This window comes from Salmo trutta, chromosome 6, assembly GCF_901001165.1.
Source record: "Salmo trutta chromosome 6, fSalTru1.1, whole genome shotgun sequence".
Classification (NCBI taxonomy): Eukaryota; Metazoa; Chordata; class Actinopteri; order Salmoniformes; family Salmonidae; genus Salmo; species Salmo trutta.
Window position 1 is genome coordinate 12,624,808 of NC_042962.1, and position 22,287 is coordinate 12,647,094.

At 45.4% G+C, this 22,287-nt stretch overlaps 2 protein-coding genes and 1 long non-coding RNA gene across 3 annotated transcripts; all 3 read right to left on the minus strand.

Annotated features, from left to right (window-relative positions):
* Positions 1-2,237: 2,237 nt before the first annotated feature.
* LOC115195259 (probable cationic amino acid transporter) lies at positions 2,238-5,641 on the minus strand. The gene is made up of 7 exons (XM_029755034.1): positions 5,294-5,641; positions 4,956-5,192; positions 4,629-4,846; positions 4,365-4,511; positions 4,047-4,255; positions 3,124-3,938; positions 2,238-2,680 (listed from the first exon to the last, which is right to left on the minus strand). Exons 1-7 carry the CDS (start codon positions 5,586-5,588, stop codon positions 2,238-2,240), a joined length of 2,364 nt encoding a protein of 787 aa, XP_029610894.1. The 5' UTR covers positions 5,589-5,641.
* An 11-nt stretch (positions 5,642-5,652) lies between these two features.
* LOC115195435 (uncharacterized) lies at positions 5,653-10,508 on the minus strand. The gene is made up of 2 exons (XR_003878693.1): positions 10,417-10,508; positions 5,653-5,761 (listed from the first exon to the last, which is right to left on the minus strand). It is a non-coding gene; the product is annotated as an uncharacterized LOC115195435 (long non-coding RNA).
* Positions 10,509-13,291: 2,783 nt separating this feature from the next.
* rpl22l1 (ribosomal protein L22-like 1) lies at positions 13,292-16,262 on the minus strand. Its single transcript, XM_029755274.1, has 4 exons — positions 16,189-16,262; positions 14,033-14,146; positions 13,725-13,846; positions 13,292-13,585 (listed from the first exon to the last, which is right to left on the minus strand). Exons 1-4 carry the CDS (start codon positions 16,195-16,197, stop codon positions 13,441-13,443), a joined length of 390 nt encoding a protein of 129 aa, XP_029611134.1. The 5' UTR covers positions 16,198-16,262; the 3' UTR covers positions 13,292-13,440.
* Positions 16,263-22,287: the final 6,025 nt, after the last annotated feature.

The window sequence follows — 22,287 nt, forward strand, 5'->3', positions numbered from 1 at the left end:
TTCATTGTGCTGGACAATAAATGTACCCTATTTTTAGTCCACCTTATTTTTTACTGACATATCAACTGATATTTTAACAAAATTCTTGCTTTTTAGCCTTTTTAGATTTGAACTATTTATTTTCATAGTTCGACACTTCAAGGTCTCTACTAACAGGATGGTGCAATATGAATCTCTCACCAACTGAATTCCTGCCCTTTATCCCATATCTTTGGTGACTGATTTGGAGTTTTCTTACAGCCCTCTGAGTGGACAAAGCTAGTGTCACAACACTGAACTGCAGCAACCCAAAAGGATACAAATGATGTAAATTACTGCAGTTCTGAAGTTCAGCCCTAACGCACACCTTTTACCGTGGAACTATACAGCCTGAGATGTATCATTTCTCCAGATTTTTTATTAAGAATTTAATTAATGATACCTTTTAATTGGTTAATTTATTAGTGAATATTTTTCTATATATCTTTTTTTTTCATATTTTGTGACGGTTCAGTTTTTCCCCCTGAAAAAAAGTAATGTATTTTAGATTGCGCCTCCCTGTGACAGTACATTCTATAGAGCATGTGTGCAGGCAGCTGAGCGGGAGCGTGGCCAGCTCTGTAGGCATCATCATCACCACGACGACCACCAATGAAAGCGTGCGCACCTGCGACTACACGTGTGCGCAAGGATAAGCCGTGCGCGCAAGGCCACAGGCTCCGGGCTCTACCAGATCCTCACATTACCAGGTGCGTGTGGTTGAAGGAAGTTGCATCACCACATCTGTAGCCCACCTGCAGATTCAATAGACTTCTAGAAAACCGTGCCATATCTCGAGTTATTTAAAAAAAAACGTTTGAATATAAGTCAGTGGGTATCGCTGTGTTCTCTCTCGCTACCTTTTCCCTCCCCCTCCAGCATACATCCAGACATGTCGTGCATTGGTGTGTGTGCGCGTGTTATGCCCTGCATCAGGCTAGGTCTAGGACATGAGATCCCCGCGGTAAGTGAGACACACGTTCAGACACAAACATTCCACACAACTTAATGTTATCCTATATTGATTAATGATGCTGTGTCAGGCTATGGGATGTTGTGGGACCATCTCATACCACCCTCTCTCTAACCTGGAAAGTGCTTCCTGTGTGGGACAGGAAGTCCATGTCAGAAGCCTTGTGACAGGGACCGAGCAGCTGGGGGACAACAGCTGACTCAACTCTCTTTCTCTTTCCAGTGCTCTGTGGATTGGTGTCAACTATCTGGTTTGCTATTGGTGCTCATGCAGAGGAGGGTCTGATGTAATTCGGCATCTCACTGTACGCTGGATGGGTCAGCTCCGCCCTGTCTCCTGGGGAGCACTATGATTCTGTGTTGCCACGGTGACGACCCCTCGGGGAACCCCCAGTGGCAAGAGAACAGCTACTACTACTCCAGACAGGCAGGGGGCGCCGCCACATCCATCAACCCTGCCGCTACTGCTACCACTGTATTCACAGGCAACCACGCCAAGAGCGCCCACGTGTGAGAAAGAATGTAAAAAAGGATTATGAGCTGCAGAGAACTTGTGATTGACATGACACATCCACATGGCTGGCCAGTCTTCATGACCATGACCTCATCCTGAGGACCATGACCTCACATCCTGCCAGACAGGAAGCTGGCCTGGTGCACCAACCTCCTGAAATGTTTCCCTGTTCACTGGAATTCCAGAACCTCCTCCACCACTGGTGTTCTAGTGTTCTGGTGTTCTGGTGTTCTGGTGTTCTAGTGTAGTGAGGGAACAAAGATAGGTGTCCTCTCAGATGTATTTGTTTTATTGACAATTTATCAGACAACAGCAAAACACAGATCACTCTTTCTGCACACATTTACACACTCTGATTCAACAATAAATACTTTTTTGAATGATCACACTCTTAAAACAAAATAATCTTAAATATTTTCCAACCAACTCATCCATGTACAATGTCACACCAGAGGAGTCAGACTAATAGGTAGTAAAAGAGGATGTTTGCTCCAGTATAATTGATTGACTGTCAGATAGATTGGTTGATTTTAAACACAACATGTTGTATGTATGTTTATAATGCAGTGTTAGACCAGGTGGAATGGTTGCCATATAGCTCACTTATCCTTGTCCTCTCAGGTCTACTCAAGTGCCTATGGTGTGGGGCTTGATGAGGGATTCAGGAGCCCTCTGCCCTTCCTATCCTCTAGTGCCCAGTGAAACAGGAAGTAGGTGTGTTCCACTGCAGCTGTCAATCACAAGAGGAGCCCTCGGGTTCCTGTGGATCTGTGTAGCCCTGATTGGTTCTTCCCCTGGATCCCATAGAGGAGCCCTGAGGGCCGGACTGATAACCTGACTGGTTCTGGTACTGGGAGCCATCCTGGTATTGGTTGCCATCCTGGTACTGGTTGCCATCTTGATTGCCATCTTGATACTGGTTTTGGTACTGGTCACCCTCCTGATCCTGGTTCTGATCCTGGTTTTGCTGTTGGTAGTGGTAGCCCTTCTCCGCTGACCAACCCTGGTAGCGCCCCTCTTCCTGGTTGTCCTGGGGGTCAAGGTCATTGTCAGGGGAGAAGGTGTCGTCAAGGTGGTCATCATAGCGCTGGTAGGTGCTGGCGTGAGCCTGTTCCTCTCTGGTGCTGATCTCCAAAGAGCTGTTCCATATCCCGTAGCAACCATAGATCAGTATACCTAGAGAGACAGACCATAATAATATCACATCCCATAGCAACCGTAGATCAGTACACCTAGAAAGAGGATAGGGGAAGGAAAGAGAGGAGCAGATGGATGGAAAGATAAGGGGATACAGGAGGGTAGAGGGAGGGGGGAGGGAGGAGGGAGAGAGGAGGTTAGAGGGGGAGAGGTGGGAGAGAGGAGGTTAGAGGGGGAGAGGGAGAGAGGGGGGTAAGAGGAGGGTAGAGGGAGAGAGGAGGGTAGAGGGAGAGAGGAGGGAGAGAGGGAGAGAAGAAGGAAGAGAGGAAGGTAGAGGGAGAGAGGGGGGAGAGAAGAGGGTAGAGGGAGAGAAGAGAGTAGAGGGAGAGAGGGGGGAGGGTAGAGGGAGAGAAGAGAGTAGAGGGAGAGAGGAGGCTCTCTTCTCCACATGAAGGAAGTGACTAGAGACAGTGTTAACTTACCCAGAGTGCACCAGACAGCGAAGCGTGCCCAGGTGAGCGGCGACAGTTTCAGCATCAGGTAGGAGTTTACCAAGATGGCCACCGCGGGGACAAACGGCACGCACGGCGCCATGTAGGGCAGGATCCGCCCACTCTCAGGCTGGCGCACGATCACCACCAGTATGGTTGCTATTTTGCCCGCCAATAGTGTCGCTACGATCCCTGAAATGGCCGAGCCCGCACCGGTGCCTCGCTCCACGCCGAAGATGACAGTGGCCCAGAGGAGGAAGGAGAGGAGGAAGAGGAGGAGGGTGCAGCGTGTCACCATGCGACCGGAGGACGGGGTGGGACGGGCCGAGGCGTCAGGGATCCCCAGGCGGACACGCAGGGTGGAGTAACGACTACCCAGAACCCTCTTCAACAGCGAGGAGGGGCCGGTGTGGAAGCTGCCAGAGTCGCCAGGTTCACCTGCAACACCGCTTGATTGGTAGCCGGAGCTGTCAGGGTCAAAGGTCGATGAGTCTGATCCTCCAATCAACATCTGGTCGTCGTTGGTGGGCAGAGTTCCGTCATCGCATTCCGCCATCACGCCCTCTTTCTGCCTAGGCCCCTCCTCTTCCTCCCCAGGCAGGAAGTTGTGTGTGTCTGTGTCGGGCTGGTAGCGCAGCAGCAGGACACACACACTGACCAGGGTGTAAGCCAGTAGCGTTCCTATAGACATCATCTCTATGAGATCTTGAAGGGAGACGAGGAGAGACATGAGAGCAGCCAGACAGCCAGACACCAGACATGCTACTGCTGGAGTGTGAGTGTACGGAGAGACGTTGGCCAGGAACCTGCACACACACACAGGAATAAACACACATTACTACCATTTAGTGAAAATTCATCTTCATAACATTAGTCTGTGTGTGTGTCCATGCCTGTGTGCATGTGCTGCTCACCTGAAGAGCAGTCCGTCTCTAGCCATAGCGTATATGACCCTGGGCATGGGGAACAGGGAGCCCATTAGACTGACAGTGAGGCCAGCTATAGATCCTACAGCCACTATGTATTTCCCCGGCAGGAACCCATGCACTGCAAACATCTCCATCAGTGGAGCTGAACCATCGATCAGGTCATAAGGAACCATCAGAGTCAGGACCACAGACACCTATGGAGAGATACACACATTAATAGCACGCACGCGCACACACACACACACACACACGTAATAACGAAGGCAGTAATAGCAGAGAGGATGGAGATGTCTGTGTACTCACAGAGACGTATGCGGTCAGGCAGGTTATCAGACTAGCAGTAATAGCATAGGGTATAGAGGTGTTGGGACTCTTGGCTTCTTCTCCAGTCGTAGCGATGATGTCAAACCCTATGAAGGCATAGAAACAAGTGGCCGCTCCCTTCATCACCTGGTACACACACACACATCAGAGAGAGGTTAATGTGTTTGTGTGTGTGTGTGTGTGTGTGTGTAGGTGAATGCTGGTGTGTGTGTGAGACTTGGTTTAGCTGAGCGTATCTCTTACCCCGGACCATCCGTAGGGCAGGAAGTTCCCCGCCTCCCAGTTGTCAGCGGAGAGAAAGAAGAGTCCAGAGATGATCAGGAAGCACCACACCACCAGGTTGACCATGTTCAGAACGTTATTCAACCCTACCGAGTTACGAACCCCTAATGACACAATCACCGTGACAACCAGCGATATGGCCATGGCCAGGACGTCAGGGTACGACTCCTCCCCTTTACCTGCAGGGGAGGGGGAGGGGAGATTATAGGCACAAACACAAACACACACACATACATACACACACACACACACACACACACACATACACACAGTCAGTCACTCACTCACCCAGGCCTCTGAGTGTCCCCAGGTGTGTTATCATGTAGCTCGAGATGCTGTGATTGGCCAGCGAGTCAAACATGCTGCTGAGAGCCGACGCCCCGGCTGCAGTACCAATCAGGTACTCCAGGATCAGATTCCAGCCAATGAAAAAGGCCGTACACTCCCCCACTGTGACATAGCTGTAGGTGTAGGCTGACCCAGTTGTCTTAGGGACACGCACGCCAAACTCTGCATAACATACACCTGGAAGAGAGACACACATTTGACTCAGGTTAAACACACATACATGTCAAACTACTACAAACACATATATGTGTGTATGTGCGTGCATGCGTGTCTCTGACCTGACAGTATAGAAGCCACAGCAGCGATGAAGAAGGACAGGATCACTCCCGGCCCCGCCATCTCCTTAGCAACCAGCCCGGCAACCACGTACATCCCTGTGCCAACGCAGCTCCCCACCCCTAGCGACACCAGGTCAGCTGTCGTCAGGACCCTAGCCAGCCCCCCTACCTCTGTAATATCGTCGCTGACCTCTGACCCCTGACCCATCCTGCCCACAGGTTTGGTCCTGAGCAGGCGGGAGTATAGGCTGTACCATGCATCTCCCCAGGACACACGCCTCAGCCATTCTGCCATAGCGGTGGGAACAGGGGATGGGTGTGTGTGTGTGTGTGTGTTTGTGTTTTCTCCAATCTATTCCTTTATCATTATTTCCCTCTCATTTGGCTCTCTCTCTGTCTCTCTGTCAGAGGGTATCCATGCCAGCTTCAATCCACACTGTTCTGGAGTAGAAGTTTGCTCTGAGGTCTCTGTAAAAAGACAGAAAAATAACTTTGTTGTTGTAAATGTTAGACAGATTGACGGACAGACAGTGAGTGCGTTACCTGAACACAGGTGATGCCATTAAGCCTGTAGGTAGGTACGCCTGTAGGTACACCTGTAGGTACGTACGCCTGTAGGTACACCTGTAGGTATGTACGCCTGTAGGTAAGCCTGTAGGTACGTACGCCTGTAGGTACGTACGCCTGTAGGTAAGCCTGTAGGTATGTACGCCTGTAATTAGGTACGCCTGTAGTTAGGTACGCCTGTAGTTAGGTACGCCTGTAGGTAGGTACGCCTGTAGGTACGTACGCCTGTAGGTACATACGCCTGTAGGTACATACGCCTGTAGGTACATACGCCTGTAGGTACATACGCCTGTAGGTACATACGCCTGTAGGTACATACGCCTGTAGGTACATACGCCTGTAGGTACATACGCCTGTAGGTACATACGCCTGTAGGTACGTTTTCCCCAAGATGGCATGGCAGTCAGACGTCCTTAGTGTCGTGTCCCGTATATATATATATTTACATCTTTTCTTCGCATATCTTTTAAAATATTTTTTTCTAAAAACTCAACCTCAAAACACTCTCCTGCAACCCGCCTCACCAATTTAAAAAAAAAGTATTATTTACCTCAAATCTGAAATCTACAACAGAAGCTAGCCAGCGGTTAGCCAGAGGTTGGCCAGTTCACTGGCTAACGTTGGAGTTCAGCTAGCCACGGTTGGCAGTCATCAACTATCCCTTAGCTCGAAAAGCTATCGCCAGTTTTGTACAGCGCAACTCAGACAAGAGCATACCGGACCTATTTTCTCTCCATATCCCCAGATTTCTACCGCAAGCTCTGGACATTTACACCTGGATCTTGCAGCTAGCTAGCTGCTATCCGAGTGACTATTGGCTAACGTCGGTCCCGGAGCTAACATCAATTATTCCAGAGCTAGCCAGCTGAAGAGTTCCATCAGCCACTCCTGGGCAACAATCACCTATCCGGACCCGTTTTACTGCCGATGCGGAGCCCCACCGGGCCTTCACGACTGGACTACCGACGTTATCTGCCCGAAGGAGTTATCCAACTGGCCCCTCCGTCGCGACGTAACCTGAATGCCCATCTGCGGCCCGCTAATCGTTAGCTGTCTTATCGGCTGCTATCTGAATAGGTCTAAGGAACAATTTTCTTGGGCCACTATAACTATTTTGCCAATTGGACTGGTCCCCCCTACCACACGGAACCCCACTAATCTACAGACGGAAACGCACGAGGTGGCTAAAAACAGACCTCCCTCCATCTTCTGCCAGCTTGCTACCTATGGCCCGGCTAGCTGTCTGAATCTCACTGGACCCTTATGATCACTCGGCTAAGCATGCCTCTCCTTAATGTCAATATGCCTTGTCCATTGCTGTTCTGGTTAGTGTTTATTGGCTTATTTCATTGTAGAGCCTCTAGCCCTGCTCATTATACCTTATCCAACCTTTCAGTTCCACCACCCACACATGCTATGACATCTTCTGGTTTAAATGATGTTTCTAGAGACAATATCGCTCTCATCATCAATCAATGCCTCGGTTTACCTCCACTGTATTCACATCCTACCATACCTTTGTCTGTACATTATACCTTGAAGCTATTTTATCACCCCCAGAAACCTGCTCCTTTTACTCTCTATTCTGAACGTCATAGGCGACCAATTCTCATAGCTTTTAGCCGTACTCTTAACCTACTCCTCCTCTGTTCCTCTGGTGATGTAGAGGTGAATCCAGGCCCTGCAGTGCCTAGCTCCACTCCTATTCCCCAGGCACTCTCTTTTGATGACTTCTGTAAATGTAATAGCCTTGGTTTCATGCATGTTAACATTAGAAGCCTCCTCCCTAAGTTTGTTTTATTCACTGCTTTCGCACACTCTGCCAACCCGGATGTCCTAGCCGTGTCTGAATCCTGGCTTAGGAAGTCCACCAAAAACTCTGAAATCTTCATCCCTAACTACAACATTTTCAGACAAGATAGAATGGCCAAAGAGGGCGGTGTTTCAATCTACTGCAGAGATGGCCTGCAGAGTTCTGTCCTACTATCCAGGTCTGTACCCAAACAATTTGAACTTCTACTTTTAAAAATCCATCTCTCTAAAAACAAGTCTCTCACCGTTGCCGCCTGCTATAGACCACCCTCTGCCCCCAGCTGTGCTCTGGACACCATATGTGAACTGATTTCCCCCATCTATCTTCAGAGCTCATGCTGCTAGGTGACCTAAACTGGGACATGCTTAACACCCCAGCCATCCTACAATCTAAGCTTGATGCCCTCAATCTCACACAAATGATCAATGAACCTACCAGGTACCACCCCAAAGCCGTAAACACGGGCACCCTCATAAATATCATCCTAACCAACTTGCCCTCTAAATACACCTCTGCTGTTTTCAACCAAGATCTCAGCGATCACTGCCTCATTGCCTGCATCCGTAATGGGTCAGCGGTCAAACCACCTCCACTCATCACTGTCAAACGCTCCCTGAAACACTTCAGCGAGCAGGCCTTTCTAATCGACCTGGCCCGGGTATCCTGGAAGGATATTGACCTCATCCCGTCAGTAGAGGATGCCTGGTTATTTTTTTTAAATGCCTTCCTCACCATCTTAAATAAGCATGCCCCATTCAAGAAATTTAGAACCAGGAACAGATATAGCCCTTGGTTCTCTTCAGACCTGACTGCCCTTAACCAACACAAAAACATCCTGTGGCGTTCTGCATTAGCATCGAACAGCCCCCGTGATATGCAACTTTTCAGGGAAGTTAGAAACCAATATACACAGGCAGTTAGAAAAGCCAAGGCTAGCTTTTTCAAGCAGAAATTTGCTTCCTGCAACACAAACTCAAAAAAGGTCTGGGACACTGTAAAGTCCATGGAGAATAAGAACACCTCCCGCCAGCTGCCCACTGCACTGAGGATAGGAAACTCTGTCACCTCCGATAAATCCACTATAATTGAGAATTTCAATAAGCATTTTTCTACGGCTGGCCATGCTTTCCACCTGGCTACCCCTACCGCGGTCAACAGCACTGCACCCCCCACAGCTACTCGCCCAAGCCTTCTCCATTTCTCCTTCTCCCAAATCCAGTCAGCTGATGTTCTGAAAGAGCTGCAAAATCTGGACCCCTACAATTCAGCCGGGCTAGACAATCTGGACCCTTTCTTTCTAAAATGATCTGCCGAAATTGTTGCAAGCCCTATTACTAGCATGTTCAACCTCTCTTTTGTGTCGTCTGAGATTCCCAAAGATTGGAAAGCAGCTACTGTCATCCCCCTCTTCAAAGGGGGGGACACTCTTGACCCAAACTGCTACAGACCTATATCTATCCTACCCTGCCTTTCTAAGGTCTTCGAAAGCCAAGTCAACAATCAGATTACCGACCATTTCGAATCCCACCGCATCTTCTCCGCTATGCAATCTGGTTTCAGAGCTGGTCATGGGTGCACCTCAGCCACGCTCAAGGTCCTAAACGATATCGTAACTGCCATCGATAAGAAACAATACTGTGCTGCCGTATTCATTGACCTTGCCAAGGCTTTCGACTCTGTCAATCACCACATCCTCATCGGCAGACTCAATAGCCTTGGTTTCTCAAATGATTGCCTCGCCTGGTTCACCAACTACTTCTCTGATAGAGTTCAGTGTGTCAAATCGGAGGGCCTGTTGTTCGGGCCTCTGGTAGTCTCTATGGGGGTGCCACAGGGTTCAATTCTTGGGCCAAATCTTTTCTCTGTATACATCAAGGATGTCGCTCTTGCTGCTGGTGAATCTCTGATCCACCTCTACGCAGACGACACCATTCTGTATACTTCTGGCCCTTCTTTGGACACTGTGTTAACAACCCTCCAGACGAGCTTCAATGACATACAACTCTCCTTCCGTGGCCTCCAACTGCTCTTAAATACAAGTAAAACTAAATGCATGCTCTTCAACCGATCGTTGCCCGCACGTCCAGCATCACTATTCTGGACGGTTCTGACTTAGAATATGTGGACAACTATAAATACCTAGGTGTCTGGTTAGACTGTAAGCTCTCCTTCCAGACTCACATCAAACATCTTTAATGCCTGTAGGTACATAAGCCTGTAGGTACGCCTGTAGGTACATAAGCCTGTAGGTACGCCTGTAGGTACGCCTGTAAGTAGAACACTAGAACATAAAGACGTCACCTTTTCTCCTCTCTCACTAGAGCGAGACTCCCTCTAAAATATTCATCAGACAGCACCTGATCCCACATCACAGTGGAGAACTACACCAACTTCAGCCGATAGACAACAAACTACCCTCAGTCCACATCTATAACCTACACTACTGACATTAACATTAAGTTACTGATTTAAACAAGATACATTTCCCTGAGGAACAAAATGAAATTAGATATATGAATAAAAAAAACTGGTTTCCATATGTAGGCTGCAGCTTCACGATAAAGAACCCACAGGTGACTGACGGACAGGTGACAGACGGACAGGTAACTGACGGACAGGAGACAGATGGACAGGTAACTGACGGACAGGTGACGGATGGACAGGTGAGACCACAATAGACAGGTGAATAACACAGAACATCTCTAATCTTTCAACACATACAGGACACAGAATGAACACTCACCTGTTTGGTGCTTTCCCCAGGAGAATGGGCAGATACAGAAGCTTTACCTCGGTTCCATGTCTACTGCAGAGAACGAGAGAGCAGCCAAGGCCGGACTAGGAGGAGGTGAAAGAGGAGGTCGAAGGGAGAGAAGGGGGTAAATTATTCAGTAGCCAGTCCATGTGATCAGAGACAAGTCTATTATTCATCACATCACCAAGGAGCCAGCCTGGGTGGTGTGTGTCCAGCTGTACTGCATGAAACCTGGGAATGAGCCTGGTGTGTGCTATCTATAGGTAGGAGAGACTCAGTCAGTCAATGGTTAACTACACCACTATACCCCAGCAATGTGTGAGTGCTACTGGCCTCATCTAATCAACAGCCCTCTCATATTAGATCCCACAGGCCTGGATCCAGGGGATCCCAGCAGTGGATGTAGTGTTAGCAGAGATGAGAGATCTAAGACCCCTGAGAGCAGTGGATGTAGTGTTAGCAGAGATGAGAGATCTAAGACCCCTGAGAGCAGTGGATGTAGTGTTAGCAGAGATCTAAGGAACAGAGATGATGGAGGAGAGGAGTTTAAGCTGGAGATGGGCTAATACTTAATCATCCTCCTTCTCTCTCTTCTCCAGGTTATTTTTTGTGGTGTTGACCGTTGAGGGCTGGAGTATAATGGGTTTAGTACCGTGTGGGCTGGGGTATAATGGGGTTAGGACCGTGTGGGCTGGGGTATAATGGGTTTAGGACCATGTGGGCTGGTGTATAATGGGGTTAGGATCATGTGGGCTGGGGTATAATGGGTTTAGGACCGTGTGGGCTGGAGTATAATGGGGTTAGGACCGTGTGGGCTGGAGTATAATGGGGTTAGGACCGTGTGGGCTGGAGTATAATGGGGTTAGGACCGTGTGGGCTGGAGTATAATGGGGTTAGGACCGTGTGGGCTGGGGTATAATGGGTTTAGGATCATGTGGGCTGGGGTATAATGGGTTTAGGATCATGTGGGCTGGGGTATAATGGGTTTAGGATCATGTGGGCTGGGGTACAATGGGTTTAGGATCCTGTGGGCTGGGGTACAATGGGTTTAGGATCATGTGGGCTGGGGTACAATGGGTTTAGGATCATGTGGGCTGGGGTATAATGGGTTTAGGATCATGTGGGCTGGAGTATAATGGGTTTAGGATCACGTGGGCTGGAGTATAATGGGTTTAGGATCATGTGGGCTGGGGTATAATGGGTTTAGGATCATGTGGGCTGGGGTATAATGGGGTTAGGACCGTGTGGGCTGGGGTATAATGGGTTTAGGATCATGTGGGCTGGAGTACAATGGGTTTAGGATCACGTGGGCTGGAGTATAATGGGGTTAGTACCGTGTGGGCTGGGGTATAATGGGTTTAGGACCGTGTGGGCTGGGGTATAATGGGTTTAGGACCATGTCGGCTGGGGTATAATGGGTTTAGGATCATGTGGGCTGGGGTACAATGGGTTTAGGATCATGTGGCCTGGGGTACAATGGGTTTAGGATCCTGTGGGCTGGGGTATAATGGGTTTAGGACTATATGGGCTGGGGTATAATGTGTTTAGGATCACGTGGGCTGGGGTATAATGGGTTTAGGATCATGTGGGCTGGGGTATAATGGGTTTAGGATCATGTGGGCTGGGGTATAGGGCTAGGTATAGTCTGAGGACAGTTTTATAGCTACTGTGCTGTCCAGTATTGTATCGTTGTTGTAATCGGCTTGTCATCTGACAGAACAGATCAGGTTACCTACCTGTAGCCTGACTAATCAGTCTCAGGGCTAATGACACACAGTTTCCTGCAATATAAAGCAGACACACAGAGTCAGTAGAAGAAGCCCACACACAGACATGGACAAAGACAGGAAAACACACACTACTGTGCAGTTGCAGGGTCATTCAGGGTGAAATGGGCGTACTGGGCATTCCTAAGGCGGTGTTTTTTATCCACTGCAGATGAGAGCTGATCAGAGAGTGAGAACAGACCCAAAGACACCCATGCATCCACACACACACTCAAGACACACCTAACAAACCAGGGGTGCTTTCAGTTCGTTTGAACGTTTGCTACTTTGAGGAACGGTTTGTACTGAAGGACACTCACACCACACCCACACAGATGAAAGGGAAAACACCACTCTGATCCTGGAAATATAAAACATTCACTAGCATTCTGACATCAGCCAAGGTAGACAATTATATAACATAACAGATTAAGGAAACTATAACAGAGTAAAAACCACCTGGTTGACGCCGACTCAGCCCAACTTACCTCAGACTACTGCTACCAAAACGTTACACATTAATAAACGTTTAGTCCGTCAGAAAGACTTGTTTGGATTATAGTGAACTCCTGCAGAGACTATTTATTTTAACCTTTATTTAACTAGGCAAGTCAGTTATGAACAAATTCTTATTTACAATGACAGCCTACTGAAAAACAGTGGTTTAACTGCCTTGTTCAAGGCCAGAACAGATTTTTACCTTGTCAGCTCGGGGATTCGATCCAGCAACCTTTCGGTTACTGGTCCAACGCTCTAACCACTAGGCTACCTACACTGGAGGTGGGGTACAGTAAAGATCATACAGGAGTACGGTTCGTGCTCTGGATGATAATCCCATACTCCATATTCTAAGAGCAGTGCGTCGTTGAGGTTATTTAATATTCTAAAAAAAAAAACTTCCCGTTTAGCCAGCATTGCTGTTAGCCGTGCTGATTTGCACATGATTTGCACATTGTATAACAATACAACAGGACACAGTAACTCAACCCCTGGTGACATCATGTGGACATACTGGGAATTACACCTGTGATGGTCATCAGAAGTTCTGTGACAATTATTCCGCACCCACAAAATAAACAAGCAAAACACACCAGGGCTGTTTTGTTGATCTCATTTATTATCCTATCAAGACTCAATCCACTGAAAATTAGAAAGGTCTCTCACAAATGACTTTCCCTCACACGCAGGTGACACGTGTGTGGGACCGGCCAGTCTCCAGTCCGGGGCAGGTGTGCGGAGCTTGGTTCTACTCGTCATTGTCTGACTCCTCCTCTTCCTGGCTGATCTGGAAGTATCTCAGCTCATAGGTCTCCTTGTCTGACGCCACAACTCTCAACCAATCACGGAGGTTGTTCTTCTTCAGGTACTTCTTGGTCAGGTATTTCAGGTACCTGTGGACCAATGGGAGAGGATAATGAGTTTGACATCAAAGAAGGGGAGAAGAACACTTCAGACCTGTCCTAAAGGGTCAAACCTACTCCTGGTTAACAAGGCATGCTGAGTAGTAGACTACGGACACCAACAGCCCACCTCTTAGAGAACTGCTTCTGTGATGTGACGTTGATCTTGTTCTTCAGGCGGGCGATCTCAATTACATTAGCCAGATTTCCTGTCTTGCCGTTGACCTTTACCCTCTCTTTGAGGAATGTTTCCTGTTGGACAGAGCACAGTGACACTAGGGAAGAGGACCCTAGGGTTTGAGCTAGGGAATGGAACCCTAGTCCACACACAGAGTTAGGCAAACACAACAAAGTATAATATCCCTAGCCTGTTTAATGATGAGGAGGAGGGTGGGCGGTAGCCCGGTGGTGTCAGGAGAAGCAGGGCCAGTAACTTACGAAGTTGGCCGAGTCCAGAATGCCGTCCTCCACAGGGTGGGTCAGGTCAAGGGTGAACTTCCAGGACACCCCCCTCTTGGTCCTCTTGACCACAGTCTGTTTCTTCTGCTTTAGCTAGGGAAAACAGCCATGGCATTCAGATCATAGAAATATAAAGGACAGGAATGATTCTAATGTGATTCTGATCGCCATGACAGGCATTCCTCAATCTAATGTTCCTCCCGATTCTAAACTAGAGGGCCTAGTATCTGCTGGTTTTTGGGTTTTCATTTCAATTAAGACCAAGACAACCAGGTGAGGGGAGTTCCTTACTAATTGGTGACCTTAATTCACCTTAAGTACGAGGAGCAAAATCCTGCAGACACTCGCCCCTCCGTGGAATGAGAATAGCAAATTCCCCTTTATTATACGGCACAGTGGATCTCATTCACACTGACCCTCAATCCAAAGTGAGATCAAATGTATTTATGCCATTGCAAGTGAAGATGCCAAATGTATACTTATAAAGTAAACAAATATTTTAAATTGGGAAAACCTCTTGAATCTATGCTCGGAAATTACTTTAGAGCAGCGTTTCTCAAAATCAGTGCTGGGGTGGAGCGAGGGCTACACATTTTGGTTTCAGCCCTAGCACTACACAGCTGATTCAAATAATCAAAATGTGACAAAACTTGACGTTAATAAAACTTCCCAGGAAAACAGAAAAACCGTCTCAGAACCTCCCTGCAATCTAAAAATGTACATTCCCTAAACTGGCTACATTTTTACTTCCGTTAACCGAACATTTAAAAATATATATATATATATTTTAAACGGTGATAAAACGTATGGCTTTGTTCCCAGAACCAATGGGAAACCAAAAACGTATGTTCCCACAACTTTCAAGGAAACAAATGTGCTAGCTGGGAAGGGTTTGGAACCTCACCCTGGTAATTTGACTGGTAAAGTCATGGATATGCTCAAAATGGCTGTCAGTCCTGACTTGAATGGCATTTTTGTTCGATGGTTTGTACTTCTCATCACTCTGTCAGTAAACAGATAAAGCCCTTTCAAAATACAATCGCAGGAAATGTTTGGAAAGCAAATTACAAATGCTGAAAAGAACACTAATTTGCCAGTTGAAGTTACAACTTTTTTTCCCTCAACAACTGACAAACAGCACTGCTTTTTCAAAGGCCTATCTTGAGACCATCACTGGTATAGTGAGAAGGCTACGCATATTCATGCGATCTTCATTGGGTGAGTCAGTACCACTGGAAAGTTAATTTAGTAGCCTATAATATTTATTTCCTCCTAATATTGTACTTTTAACGACTGAGCCAATTGTGTGCTGCCCTATGGGACTCCCAATCATGGCCGGATGTGATGCAGCCTGGATTCGAACCAGGTACTGTAGTAACATCTCTTGCACTGAGATGCAGTGCCTTAGACCGCTGTGCCACTCGAGAGCCCAATTTGTGTCTCCCTTTTTATTGGCCCTGGGCCAGGTCAAGACCAAGGCTTAGATTCCCAAAAGCATTTTAAGGCAAAAAATGTCTTAATGATAAAATCCTATGGTTCTAACAATTAATTTTGCCTAAAATGCTTTTGGGAATCTGGGCCTAGGTAGTTTCTGTTTGACAGTGTCAGATTAGCCACACTTGTGTAGTATTAGAAAAGTCTCCTGCCATGTAGGCCTAAATGAATTAGAAATGCTTGAAATGGGTTTTTAAAAAAGGCCAAATTCGTCTAACCCCCATTTGTTTAAATAAAAAAACGCTTGATGAAACTGTATACCACTCGGCAAATCCTGTGATAGAATACATTATTATATCTCTTATCAGCACCCCCAACTCAAAACATCTTCACGCAGCTGTGCCTGTGTAGTGCTAAGCCAAAACGTGCACCCCTTTGGGGTCCCCAAGACAGAGTTTGGCAAACGCTGATTTACAGTAATGATAACTTTGAAGCTGAACACGTGTACTGCTAGCTAGCTAACCTTATGCAAGCCTAGCTAGCTCAGCCTTGCTGCCAAATGAATGGCGAATAGTCGCTTGATTTATTTAATCACATAACCCCAGAAATACATATTGATGTAAAGTGGTGCACATTTTGTTAAGTAAAAGTGAAATTAATAATGATAAGAAAGGTTTTTCTGGCGAGCTCTTTTCACGTACCGGTGCCATCTTGAGTGTGCGGAGTAGAAAGGAAGTTGCGTTAGTCGGGCGCGGTGTTCGTAACGTCGTTACGTAAGCACTTTGCCTAATATGGTCATTGTTCAGGAATGGCATTTCAAATTGGAATTTGGGATATTGTACTGTAGACTGCAGTACACTGATGAATTAAATACTATTCCCATACTTTCAATAAATCACTGGTGGTATATAGTTGTGAAATGAACTATTTTTCTGTAATTTGCCTTTGAATGCTGTATGATATTTTTTTTTACTTTGCTTTGTATATCTTATGATAAATCTACTGTACTGCTATATTAGTTTGAAAAAATTAAGGGCTTCATTGGTTATTATTGGTTGTTCTTATGTTATGTTGATCCACGCCAAAGGCCATGTCGGGTCCAAAGAGCAGCCAGACAGCACCTACCCAGACCCAGCATGAGAGAGTGGTCAATCATTGACAGGTAGAAAAGCAGATTAGTTGATTTACTGATGTAATAGATCTGTATGGTTGCTAATATGCTTACTGAGTAGCCTGACCACAAGCATGCATGAGTGACCAATAAGCTCACACACCTTATTTGATCTTTCTTTTATCAAAATCTTCTATATAGTGCCTATAGAAAGTCTACACCCGTTTAACCTTTTTACGTTGTTGCCTTACAAAGTGGGATAGAAATGTAAAGGGGGACTCGGAAGTAGAAACAATAACAGAGGTCTACCCAACCCTGGTTCGGTAAAAAGATGAGGGAGAAATCTATTCACTCTCAAGTTCATATACAGAGCTATGGATGCAAGGATTGACCGGCCATGATATCAAAATGATAGTTTTAACCATGTTGAGGCTATATAGTTTGTTTACATTTTCTTTGTTTACAAACATTGGAGTATAACAAGCATATATTTTGGGTTCTGAATGGGTATGACAGTTGAACTATGCACAAGGCATATCTTCTTAAAGAATCAATGGGAACATATAATTAATTTATAAGTCAAATTGATGTAGCAACTGCTGACTGCCACTTTAATTGCATTTTGTTGTCATTGATCTACACAAAATACTCCATAATGTCAACATGAAAAGAACATTTTTACAAATGTTTACATATTAACACAAATTGTATAACTAAAATAGCCGTTGCTTAAGTATTCACCCCCTTTTAGGCAAGACTAAATTTAGTTCAGAAATAAAATGTGGCTTAACAAATCACATAATCTGTGTAAAATAAGAGGTTGACATGATTTTTGAATGACTACACCTTCCTCTGTCCCCCATACGTACATCTGTAAGGTCCCTCAGTCAAGTACCGAATTAGAACAATAACAAATCAGACATTGAATATCTCTTTAAGCATGGTCAAGTTAATAATTCATTTATTAAACTACCCAGACATATCAAAGATGCAGTCATCCTTCTGAACTGAGCTGCAGGACAGGAAGGAAACTGCATAGGAATGTCACCATGATGCCATTGGTGATTTTAAAACGGCTACAGAGTTCAATGGCTGTGATTGGAGAATTGAAGATGGCTCAACAACATTGTAGTGACTCAAAAATAATGAGTGAAAAGAATAATACAAATATACTGAATTAAAATGTGCATATGTATGCAACAAGGCACTAAGGTAATACTGTAAAATGCATGGTTGCAACTTTCCCTGGGATGGGGAACAAAAAGTATTTATTCCCAGTGCTGACATAATGTAACTCATGTAATGTAAGCTAATGCATTACATGTTTCATACCCTCTCGCCTGAAGTTCTGCCTGAAGTGAATGAACTAGCTAGCTAGTAGCTACCACAACCAGTTCATCTCTAGCTATCTGTCAGTAGCAGTATTTTACAGCTGTAGTGTGTCTGGAAATGGTTTGTAGTCTTTGTTTTGTCTCGTTTCAACAGAAGTAAATTAACACAGCTAGCTTTCGCCAGTTGATGTACCATTTGGAGTTAGACAAAAGTTGGATAACGTTAGCTAGCTCACTGACTTTAGCTATTATTTTGGCCTCAATCACACTAGACCTGAATCAAATGATGAAACCAGCAACCAATTGAAGACTGATATTCTGACATTTTTTGAAAGTGCAATGTCAGTTTTTATTAGTCAGTATAGCAATGTAATTATTATTAGTTATTGAGCTGTCAGTTTCCCTAGTTAATTCCCTACTTTTCCCCCCATACTGACACAGTATAACAGCTGTACAGGCTTCACTGTCATGGTGCAGTCAGTACACAACACTATGGTCATCATGTCTTAGCAGGATCAGATGGTGACAGGTGTCCCAGCAGGGTAAGACAGCCAGGGAAGACCAGTTTACGGAGTTCAGGTGAATTTTTATATTATACCAACCAGTGAATGGATACAAAGTTTCATCTTACGTTGATGGTAATTTCCATGATTAAACTATTGATTCTATTATTGGATAATATAATGTAGAAATGTACATCAAGGTAACTCTTTGTCATTCCTCATCTGAGCAGGATCAGATGGTGACAGGGGTCTCAGCCAGGAAAGACCCGTCTGCGACGATGCTGAGGTGATCTTTTGCAGATGCAACACTATTCTCTATGTAGCAAACACTGGACAAGCCAGAAGCTTCAAAGATTTCAACTATTTTAAGACAGTCTGACAAACCTCTACAGTTGATTTACAAACGGTATCAAGGGTTGATAGAGGCTTTTCCTGATGAACCAAAACGTGAGGAAGATCTGGGAGACACTATTGATGATGAATGGATACAGATATGTTAGAATGCCCAGTCATATTCATATCATCTCAGACATAAACTACTGCAGTTTAAGACCATTCATAGAACATACTATAAGCCAGTGAATCTGAATATCATGCACTCAGATATGTCATTCTTATGCTGGAGGTGTAAAACACAAAAGGGGACATATTTGCATATGTTATGCTCTTGTGAAGACTAATACATTCTGACAAAGAGTGTTATTTTATCTCTGCATATCTACAGATTCTCCCTGTCTTTGGTTGCTTGGAAATGTTGATACTGGAGACTGGTATCAGAAGAAACTGTGTAACCTAGCATTTATAGCAGCTAAGAAATGTTGATACTGGAGACTATTATCAGAAGAAACTGTGTAACCTAGCATTTATAGCAGCTAAGAAATGTTGATACTGGAGACTATTATCAGAAGAAACTGTGTAACCTAGCATTTATAGCAGCTAAGAAATGGAGTGCCATTAATTGGAAGGTTGGCCATCCTCCCACAATGTCAAGTTATGTGTCACTAGATTTGATTTATTACCAGATTTAAGGGTAACCTGGGTAACTTTCATAAGGTCTGGATGCCTTATACGGAATACTGTATGACAAAAGGAGTCTATATTGAAAACATGCCCACGTCAGCAAAGATACTTATACTGCACAAAAATAAAAACGCAACATGTAAAGTGTTGGTCTCATGTTTCATGAGCTGAAATAAAAGATCCCAGAAATGTTCCATATGCACAAAAAGCTTCTCTCCAAATGTTGTGCACAAATGTTTACATCCATGTTAGTAAGCATTTCTCCTTTGCCAAAATAATCCATCCGCCTGACAGGTGTGGCATATCAAGAAGCTGATTAAACAGCACGATCATTACACAGGTGCACCTTGTGCTGGGAACAATAAAACACCACTCTAAAATGTGCAGTTTTGTCACAACACAATGCCACAGATATCTTAAGTTGAGAGAGTACAATTGGCAAAACTAATTCTGATTGGCTGGGCCTGGCTCACAAGTGGGTGGGCCTATTTGGTTGGAATATTTTATATCAAGGGTGGCAACCATCCACCAGGTTAGCTACTCGGTGTGCCGGCTTTTGTTCCAGCCCTGGTCTAACCACATTGTAGCCTAAACATCAGCTGATCAACAGGACCTTGATAAGCAGACTTGGGTGTTTCAGGGCTGGATCAAAAGCCAAACCTGCACACACACACAAGTTCTCCAGATGGAGGGTTTACCATGTGACTAAGTGCCTTGATCAAGGCACGATGGCAGGAGGTGGTAGGTTTACATGGGATCAGACACAACAGCTTTCCAGTGTCAATAATGCTTGACTTTTTTCATGTTGGCTATATTAAGTCAAGAACATTTGGTTAAAAGTCATGAAAAATGTGTATAAACTATTAAGTGTCTATATCATATAATTTGTGAATTTCAGTGAACATAGTCTAATGGACTGACTTGGAAGACAGCTCCTGCATTTATCTGTCAATCACTGGGTAAACCGTTTGGACGCTACCGACGTTTGTGAGAAGACAGATTTTTGGGATGTCTCATGGTCTGACAAACACCGCAGATACGGAAGGTCACCATTGGTGACACGCAGTCCATGCAACAACAAAAACATCTCTTTAGTTTAGACAGATTGTGATCGGAACTTTTGTATTACGTAATTCGATTTCAAGTAACTCTAGGGGGTTAAGTTAGAATTTTTCTTCCACTTTAACATGATTTTTCTTGTAGATTGACAAAATGACAATTAAAATACATTTTAATCCCACTTAAAAGTACAAACAACTTACAATTTACATACACAAACGACTACATCTCCTCTGCCCCAACCAACACGCTCACACCCCCATCCCTAATGCCTGCATTGTTTGCAACATGACCTGAAACTGCACCATTTTGTTTCTCTCTGTAACGCATTCACGTTCAATATTTAAATCATGTTTTTTTCCCCTCCATTGTGTTGATGACATAGCCGTGGCAATCACAAAATGAATGCACTGGGTCTTTTCTACTCTGTATTAGCAGACCGACACAGCCCGTTCCATTTCATCCCAAAGGAGTTCTATTAGGTTGAGGTCTGGGGACTGTGTTGTCAACTCAAGTAAACTGAACTCGCTGTCATGTTCCAGGCAATGTTTTTCCACTCAGTTGTCCAGTGTTGGTGATGGCGTACCCACTGGAGACACTTCTTGTTTTCAGCTGGTAGCAGTGGAACCCAGTGTCGTCGTCTGCTGTAATATCCCACCCGTGAAAAGGATCGACAAGTTGTGCGTTTCGAGATGCCGTTCTGCACAACACTGTTGTACTGCGCAGTTATGTTTGTGGGCCGCTTATTTGCCCATTATATAGAGCAGTAACTGCATGCCTTGATGCCTGCCTGCTTTATATAGCAAGCCATGGCCACATGACTCTCTGCAGGAGTGATCCATTTTCATGAACAGGGTGGTGTACTTAATAAACTGGCCTAAGTGTTTGTACTAGTTTAGTGTTAAGGCTGATCTGACTCATTGTCCTGGTTTCTGAGAGCCTTGATGCCCCCCACTCAAGCATGCAGATGAGTTGTGTATGAGATATGGATTGTTGTGTGACGAGAACGGAGTCTTCACACTGCAGTCAGGCATTCAGGAAGGGTGTGGCTCTAGCTGCCATATAGGCCCCTGCAGGGATAGGGCTTCATCTTGGCTCAAACCCAGCCAGTTTCACTCAGTCATTGAACCTCAGCTGAGCCCTGACCACTGGTGATATCTGCAGTGCTTTGCTACTGCAGCTTGCCGTGTACTCCCAGTCTGGGCATGAGACTGGAAGGACAGGAAGCAGTGGAGTGAGTGTACTTACTGGGTATCAGGGTCCAGATTATCAAAAGTTATTGGGATAGGATGCATAGAACTAGAATGACTAGAACGGGAATCCCCATTCAAGTCAATGAGTCGTCCATTCTATTCATTCCATTACTATTCATCTAATCCTATAAGAACTTGTGAAAAACAGGTATCAGGCTGTACAAGTGCTTCAAGACTGGTGTAGTGAACTGCCCTTAAGGCTGGGAGTGAAGAACTGATGAAGTGCAACTCAGTAGTGCAGAGGCTTCATCTCCTTTTCCACCATTCTGATTTATCAGACTTATTCTCTGACCAGTGCAGAGGGGGCACTGAAGTCATGTTACCAATGTGTCAGTTGCCAGGGATCAAACTGATATACTATGCTGATATACTATGGTCCCAGGCAACTTGGACAGCGCAGAGTCCACAACCAAAGCTGAAACCTATCCATTCCTGTGTCATTATTTTCAACAGAATCAGGCATTGGTTGGACAGTGAAACATTCTAGTGTGAAGACAAACACAGAACCACCACCAAGAAAGCG

Excerpts from the sequence above, each read along its gene's own strand:
- LOC115195259 (XM_029755034.1), bottom strand. The coding sequence starts at position 5,588 with ATGGCAGAATGGCTGAGGCGTGTGTCCTGGGGAGATGCATGGTACAGC. Across the intron at positions 4,847-4,955 it reads GGGGACACTCAGAGGCCTGG|GTAAAGGGGAGGAGTCGTAC; the intron begins GTGAGTGAGTGA and ends CCTCCCCTGCAG. Across the intron at positions 3,939-4,046 it reads AGAGACGGACTGCTCTTCAG|GTTCCTGGCCAACGTCTCTC; the intron begins GTGAGCAGCACA and ends GTGTGTGTGCAG.
- rpl22l1 (XM_029755274.1), bottom strand. Across the intron at positions 13,847-14,032 it reads TTCTGGACTCGGCCAACTTC|GAAACATTCCTCAAAGAGAG; the intron begins GTAAGTTACTGG and ends TCTGTCCAACAG. Across the intron at positions 13,586-13,724 it reads CAGAAGCAGTTCTCTAAGAG|GTACCTGAAATACCTGACCA; the intron begins GTGGGCTGTTGG and ends ATTGGTCCACAG.